Source organism: Lotus japonicus, chromosome 2 (assembly GCF_012489685.1).
Source record: "Lotus japonicus ecotype B-129 chromosome 2, LjGifu_v1.2".
NCBI lineage: Eukaryota > Viridiplantae > Streptophyta > Magnoliopsida > Fabales > Fabaceae > Lotus > Lotus japonicus.
The window spans coordinates 13866535-13875329 of NC_080042.1; the positions used below are offsets into that span (position 1 = coordinate 13866535).

Consider the following 8795-nt stretch of genomic DNA (forward strand, 5'->3'; position numbering starts at 1 on the left):
TTGATTCTGAGCTTAGCTCCCCCTGAATCTAAGACTTAATGAAAACACTAATAATATCTAGATTCTGAGCTAAATAATAAAAGAGTTAAGAGTGAGAATTTATGACAGAGATAATATGTGAATATTGTAACGCCCCGATTTCTCGATGGTCACTTTAGTAACCTTTTTCCAAAAACGTTGTAAATTTTAGCCGAAATGAAAACCTTTTCGAAACATAGTCTACAAATAAAGAAGTAGTAACTGGAGAAATAGACTGAATAATTCATTTTATTAATAAAATCTTTGGAAGCGTACAATGATTCTTTCAAATTACAACATAATGATTTAACTAGTGTTCGATCGCCCTCGAGCCAACACAACAAGAAGGTCTCTAGGTTAGGTTCGAACCCTATAAACAAACTTAGCTCACCCCCAAGTACAGACTCAATTATGACACTCAATACCCGACTCATAGGCCGCGTTCCCTTCAAGGCCTCCTCCAACGCTTGCATCACATCGCCTCGAATCCTCTTCTCTCGTTAATCCCATAGCTGAACCATCAGTCGCGCGGTCGATGTCTCGAACCTTGTCGTCGTCCACATCAAGCAGGTATAGGGCCACATCTCGACTGATCACACGCATGCTTGTTGTCTAGGCGTTAAGCGCCACAAACAACAAACAACAAACAAGCAAGGGTCAACTTCTAACACACACATATCATAAGTAGGGTATACTACCCTATCAATCACAAGTTCTTCAATAAGCTAACATTCACAAATATGGGAACTATATTAAGTTCTAAGGTTCACAAGTATAGGGAACTATCTCATAATTCTAAGTTTCACAAGTATAGGGAACTATCTCATAGTTTATTGTTAGTCAATGCTTGTGCACATGCATGCAGACGCTTTGGATATCCATAAGCCAATCCCTCTTAGAAAGGCTGGACGAACACGACTCCATGATCGGGGCTGGACTTCTCCAACGCATCGCTGCCCAACAGCTTGATGATCGGGGTTGGACCTCTCCAACGCACTGCTGTTTCACGTTCGTCCTTATTCAGGGCCTCCCCTGAATGTCACCATCGACTAGCCCAGTCCAGGTCACTAGCCGTGGTCAACCAAGCCCAGTCCAGGTCACTTGGTCCAGAGTGCATGCCATGCAAGTCAGTCATCATCACTAGTCCCTAAGCCTATCACGTTCATCTTATATGAACAAAATATCATAACATAGTAACTTGCATGCATATCAATAAATGTAGCTAACACCCTAGGCATATAGACATGTTCATAATAATACTATCTAACATTTATTGCATTATCATCATATAACATATCTAGCACATATATCATCGATAGTCCTAGGATCATGCTTTCTAACAATCACAATCAATCATAGCCGAAGTGCCCTTACCTTAGTCACAGCGAGGAAATGTCCTAAGACTTTGGATTCGGCGGGGACCACGTTCACCTCGAACTTCCTAGGCATGCGGACAGAGTAACGATACGAATTAGTAGTCATTTAACGATAATATATCCCTTCCCCGTCGTTTCAAACTTTTTATCTTAAACCTCGAAAAATCAAAACTTTCTCTTTCATAAGATCAAAACCTCTTTTCTAAAATACTTGTTTGAAGATCATAAGAACACTATAAGAACACCATGAATTTCTTTAAGAAAAACCCCCCACATCCATAAGCATTCCTAAGCAACCCGATCAAGATCATTATCTTCTGGTTTTTGGCATATCAGCTTAAGCTGCAACCACAGAGCATATTGAGAATGGCCTTGCTCAAGGCTTAGAAACTAAAGCAGGAAAAATAAAAGAAAGACAAGAGAGGGAGAGAGAGAGCTCACACAAATGTAGAGGAGTGGAGAGCTCTTGGTGTGAAGAAATGAGAGGGGGAAATGCTCTATTTATAGTGAGGGGTGAGAGCCAAGCATTAAATGCTTTTCTTTCTCCCCAAGAAAAAGCCCAAACCCACGAAATTTCCAGCCCATTTTAGTGTTTCTAGACTCTTCCAACCTTCCTTGATTCGGTCCTCAAAATTTGGCTTATTTCCTAATTAAATCCCTTTTAAAACTATCACTTAAATCCTTAACTTTTTAAATAATTAAAGCTGAATCAAAAGGGTTGTAAATCAGATATAAAAAGATCCTTGAAGGTTTTAAAAACTCAAATATTGATCCCTCATTAATTGAAAGTAAAGGAATCAAAATCCCTAAAATTTCTCCTTCATAAAACCTAGCCAGAAAAGGAAATTACTTGCAAAAGTCTCATTTTCCTTCCTCCACAAGCCTTGGCCGTCCACTACACTCCCCAGGTCTAACTTTTCTCAAAAATAATTTTAAACAAATATTTTAAATAAAACCTAAAAGAATTAATGCATTTATTACACAATTTCCCTCCTAAATGCATCAAAACTTCAAACTTTCCTTCACCACTCTCATAATAACTCAAAAATATTTTTCAGAATTAATTATTTTATAAACCATAGGTTTAAAAATAATTAAATACATTTTATTTAAATAAAAACCCATTTTATTTAAATAAAACAGAGGAATATTCCCTCATGGAATATTCTTAAAATCATGCCCAGCACCTCCCCATAAGGTGTGGCCCACGAAATTGTCCTCGTCGACTCAATTCGCCAACTCATCGCCGCTGTCGGTCTGATTTTGACATAAAAGTCGTCGTTGCAGAACCCTAGCAATATTACAGTCAAAATACTCGTATCGTCGCACACTTCAGCGTCTAGATATTTCTAAGACACCCAAGTGGAAGGGTTAAACACAAGGCATGTGTTAGGACTGACTCGATGGTGCCCAGCCTGTAATCCGGAGCATCTTTTTAGCATAACATTGCACGTCATATCATGCACTTGATGACTTTGATGATTTGATGTTGATGAACATCGTTATTTGCAACTTAAGAATACGATACTTATATCCTACGATAAGACCTATTGAACCTAAGTATCTATTCCCTTATCCTTTCATGTTGTCTGTATTATATACATTATTCTGTGAGTTGACTCTCGCACTTTTCCTTGTTTGTATTGTTTGTGTTTGGGCGGTTGGTGTAACACCCCGATTTCGGTGGCGTCACTTTAGTAACCAAAAGTAAACTTAATGCGGAAAAACGTAAATATTTTTTTTTTGATAATAAATAAGACAAGACTGAATTAAATAAAACCCAAATGCGAAAGGCAACAGAGCTAATATACAATATATATAGCATCCCCCGCTGTAAATAGCGACCTCGTCACGAGTAACCTCCAATGACGGAAAGTAGAAAAGTGTAACGCCCGTAGGCAAAATGTACAATCCCAAAATGTTAGGTCAAGTGTCAGCAACACAAGCCCTCAAAAATAAGAATAAGTCAGAGCTAGGACACTAACACCCAACCTTAATAGACTCTAATCACCCATCCCCCATACTTCCATCATCGACTCCCATCTGGTCATGCATGAAGTCCGGGTCCACGTCGAAGGCTCAATAGTAGTCATTTCGCTCCGGGTCTTCCCCGAACGACGAGGAATCACGGAAGAATCCACCAACGACATCTGACAAAAAGGGCATACATAGCCCCCCAAACACAGGTAGCACGCGCAAGGGTCAACTTACGGAATATAGTATAGAGAATACAAGACAACAGGTAAAAGTATAAGGGGTATAGATATATATATATGTTATATATATACATATAAGTTCTGCATTGTCTACCCTAAGGTTTAAACATAGCATGTTATCAACACTCTAGTACAATTCCATCATCAAAGCACATAACGATATCTATCAACATCTACTCATCAAAACACATAACGATGTTTATCAACATCAACTCATCAAAACACATAACGATACAATTAGAGTGCATGATATGTCAATGCAACGTCACTCTCGACGGTTCCAGAAAGAATAGGCTGGGCACGATCGAGTCGGTCCTAACACTGGCATTGTGTCGACCATAACCCTCGACTGTCACTTACCACCTTGACATAGCCGGATCAGTCCTAACCCTGCGGGTCGACTTTTCCCTCCGCTATGCCCGACAATCAACAGGTCGATCCTAACCTCACGGTCGATCATATCCCCCGTCGATGTCCGAATTACCCGAAGGTATAAACTGTACCCGAAGGTATAAACTGTACCCGAAGGCATAAACTGTACCCGAAGGCATAAACTGTACCCGAAGGCATAAACTGTACCCGAAGGTATAAACTGTACCCGAAGGCATAAACTGTACCCGAAGGCATAAACTGTACCCGAAGGCATAAACATTATCTCATGATGATCTCCAAATCATCCGACTCATCTCCATCCGATGGTCAAAACTGCTCAACGAGCAAGAGTATCAACATACTCGGAAACTACCAATTTCCCGGACTTATCCCCCGGATAGCCCAACAACACAGCTGCTACAACAGCACAAGAGCATCAACATACTCACTACTTCTCAACTTCCTCAACACTTGGATCCGACGACACTTCTCGTTTTCCAAAACTAAGATCTTCATCCCAAGCTTCCTTTCGAGTTTATTATCATTATTTGAAGATTTAGAGGTTGTTTAATGTCTTATGAGTTTTCTTTACAAAATAATATCCTTTTAATCTTATCGCGAATCTTATAAGTTCCCGGGATCTCCAAATCCCAAATGACTCCAGAGAATGTCTCGATCCATGAAAAACCATAACAAGGCCCGAATCTCATTCGTCCTATCGAACTTTCTCAAAACTCTCAAAATAAAATCGGCATGACCTGCCCGCTATTCTCACTACTCGGAAACTCAGATTTCATTGCAAATGCATAATTAACTCAGCACAAACAACCAACATGTCAAATCAACATATTATGCAATAACCACATAGCACTTAGCATATAAAGCATGCATCACACATCCTAAATTACCCACATAGCACTTAACATGAAATTCACTCTCAAAAACATTCAGTAGATGAATCATCTACATTGTCAGCCGAAGCCTCATAAAACATTTTCCCAATCATACACAAACAAGTGCATAAACAGTAAATCAAGTCGAATGCGTCGACACCTAAAGCATTAGCTAGTAAGGTAAGTTGCCCTTACCTCTAGTTATTCCAGCGTTCTCCTCAAACGTTCCTTCACAATGAGCTCCTTGATCTTCAGGAAATTCTTCAAAAGAACCTTTAAAGTAAAACCACAGAATTCTATCAAAATCTATCGGAAACTAAGCTATCAATGCTCACTAAGGTTACACGAAGTAGTTCATACTACAAGGTACGATAATCTAGCGCGAAAGGACAAGTTTTCGGAAAAGGGATTTTCCCCCTCCTCCCCTATAGAGCTCAGCCACTTTTCACAATTGTGGGGCTCGATTTTTCTTCGATCAAACTTGGTTCCTATGCTTTCATTAGCCGTAACTAAGGGTATTCTGAACTCGGAAAAATTATCGGATCAAAAACTGTCGCAGGGGTATTTTGGTCATGATTTTTAACTTAGAAATTTCAAAACTGAAATCCCAAAAACCAAATTTTGCAGGGACGTTACTAACGACGTTTATGACAACTAATCCTACTAACACTAAGCTAAGGCGATAGTTTTTAGCCTAAAGGTTGAAGCTTTACCTCAAAAACTCCAAAAATGGGTATTTAAGGCTAAAATTGATTCCGGCGGAATTCCGGCGACATAACGGAAAATCTAATCCGGCAGAAGTGATCTTGGGCACATATAGAAGAGGTTTAGAATCAGAAATGAAAGATTCAGGATAGTTTTGCAAAAACCCATAAACTATCAGCTCAGAAAACTCTACAGAAAAGCTATGGAAAAAGCGATCAGAGGTAAGGATTAGCGACTATACCTCGAAGCCTTGAAGTAGCAACTAACGGATCAACGATCAAGCAAGCGATGAACAAAATTCTTCTTCCTTCTTCCTTGTTCTTGGCCGCGGGTTTGAGGAGAGAAAATGGAGGAAAATTTGAGTTTTTCTTCCTTTCTTTGCTATATATAAAGGTTGGAAATTCGCGGGAAAATGAAAGTTTCGCGAATCTAATTTTTCCGGCGTCATTCTCCGTGAATTAATAGATATGTTTTGGCGAAAGAATTCCAAAACTAAAATGAGGTCTCTTTGTATTTTTGGCAACTAAAGCATAGTCGGTATAAAACTATTTTACCCGATAAGTTGCTTTTTGCATCGAATGTCGGAATGGAAAACTTCCTTCGGAAGAAAGATTGAAATCATCAAGAGAAATGGGTGTACGCGTGTAGAATATTCATTTGGAGCTCTGAATAGAAAAATTCTTCATCGTCGAGAAATTCTAGGGTTTTGAAATACCAGGGATTCGGTTTCGGCAAACTTCCGATGATTGGAATCGGACGTTCGTAGATCCTAGAGTTTCGCCTCGAAACGATTGTGATATATGGAAAAAGAGAAGTTCTAACATTTCTCTGAAGATTTTTGGAATTAACTTCCGTCGTGCCTAAAAGTGAAAATTAGCTATATACTAGGGTTTCTGACCTAGGTTTAAGCGTATAACGATCGTGCTATAACTTTTATCGACTTCGGTACGATCCTCAGACTTTTCCTGAACTTTCTCCTTCATAAATTTATTTCATTTGGTAAACTCTAGTTCAGGTTTCCCTTCACGATACATCAACCCTAATCGTAAATGGAAATCTCTTCCACTTATTCTAAGTTTAAAAACTTGGCTCTTACAGTTGGCAAACGAAAAACTTCTAGATGACGTTGGGCGATTGGTTTACGACGGTTCACCCTTCAAGAGGGATCCGTTACGAGATGCTTGATCGAATCGACCTCGCCGCATGGGTGACAGACCCCGCTGGTCACCGAACGACTTACATGGGGAGACTGATGGAGTATCGGATTGATGAGCATGGAGGTTTGACGAAGGGAGCATTACGACGATTGACACTGAGCTTTGACCTGCCGTCTATGGTGCGCTATAGACCCGGCCATGGGGTGAAACCACCTTCACCACTGTCATCATCTGAGTAGGAGGATCCGTCTAAGCTTGACGCTGCTATGGGAGCACACCATGGACCGATCCCTCCTGCTGCCATGGATCCTACAAACATTGCGTCTTCCTCGAGGCTCATAGAGCCAAAGAGGGAGCCAGTTGCCACACCTTCCACTCGCTTTGGTGTGTCTTCTTCCTCTTGTGGTTATCGCGTGAAACCTTTGGTTCAAGTGATGGAGGAGGACATTCTTACCGACATGGTTGACGTAGAGACGAGCTTGACTAGGGTTGTGAGCAGGACTGTGAGGTGAGAGGTTCTGGACTTGGATGTTGTGAGACCTAAGTTTTTAAGTTTGGAATAAATCGAATAAAAATTCCTTTTCACGACTAATTTGATGTGACGTGAAGGAAAACCTGAACAAGTGTTTATGGAATGGAATAAATTTGTGAAGGAGAAAGTTCAGGAAAAGACTAAGGATAATATTAGAATCGACGAAACTTATAGCGTGAGTCTTATTCGCTTACGCCAAGAACCTTAGGAATCGATTAATTTAACCTTTGGAACACTATAGGAATAAATTCCAAAAACCTTCAAGAGGAATATAAGAATTTCTCTTATACCTTTTCATGACAAGCGTTTCGATACGAAACCTTGGGTTGTACAAACGTCAAATTCCAATACTCGGAAGTTTGCCGAAACCAAAACCCTGATAGTTCAAAAACCCTAAAATCAACGGACGATGAAGACTTTTTCTATTCGGAGCTTCAAATAAAGATTTCATCCGCGTACGCCCACTCTAATCAACGTTCCAAATCTTTCTTCAGAAGGAAGAATCTGCATCCGAGGTCAAAACCATAAAGTGCATTTTAAGCCGGTAAACATTAAAAACAAGCCTCGAAAACCAAAAATCATACTGATATTTCTTTGAAGAATTAGAAGATTCAGCGGGAAGATTATCGTGTCTAAAATACGTTGGAATCAGTAGGAAAAATCGGAACCGCGAAATTTTCATTTTTCCGCATTTTCCAAAACCTATAAATAGCTTGAAAATGAAAAACAAAAAACAAAAAAAAATCACAAAACACACACACACGGCCGTGGCTTTGGAGAGGAAAAGGAGGAAAAGTGACTTTTGCCAATTCTTGACCGATCGTCGTTTTGTTCGTTGCTACGCGTTGGCCTCGAGGTTCAATTGTGGAAACTTTGGGATTGACTGAACAAGCTTGTAAGGGAGACCTACACTGCGAGACTGGAACAACTCGAGGTTAGGGCAACTTACTTACTAGCTATTGATTTATAGGCGTCGATAAATTCGACTTGAATATTGCTTGATTTTGAATATTGCTTGTTATTGAATATTGCTTGGGTATTGTTTATCGTTTGAAACTAGAAAATGTTCTCTGAAGGCTTCGGCCGAGTGAACTTATATGAGACGTGTGTCTCCGTTTTCTGAGAGGCTTCGGCCGTTTACTGGTTTCTTTCTTATGATTCCCGCACCGTATTATTGTTGCATCGCTCTTTAGAGCTGAATGTTGTTGAATTGATATCAAATTGTGCATGTTGACGCGATTGCGGAGCGTAGGACATTTGAGTTGATGTTGTTGATCTTTCGGGTTGAGAGGAAACCCTAGGCAGGTCCTGACCTGAGGTCTGAGATCTAGCCCTCTTGGAAATACTTAGACTTTTCTCGGGGATTATATTTGGGGAATTTGGGAAACTTTGAATAGTTGGAATATGGAACTTGGATTTCGATAATAAACCTCATAACTTGATTAACTCAACTTGAAATGCTTTGATTAATTAACAAGACCTTTAGGAAAATTTAAGAGTTGGAAATGAATGTGAAAAATGGGAAA

General features: G+C 39.8%; 1 protein-coding gene across 1 annotated transcript; it reads right to left on the reverse strand.

Annotated features, from left to right (window-relative positions):
* Positions 1-290: 290 nt before the first annotated feature.
* Positions 291-1844, reverse strand: LOC130735264 (uncharacterized). The gene is made up of 2 exons (XM_057587338.1): positions 1393-1844; positions 291-630 (listed from the first exon to the last, which is right to left on the reverse strand). Exons 1-2 carry the CDS (start codon positions 1498-1500, stop codon positions 424-426), a joined length of 315 nt encoding a protein of 104 aa, XP_057443321.1. The 5' UTR covers positions 1501-1844; the 3' UTR covers positions 291-423.
* Between the last annotated feature and the right edge of the window lie 6951 nt (positions 1845-8795).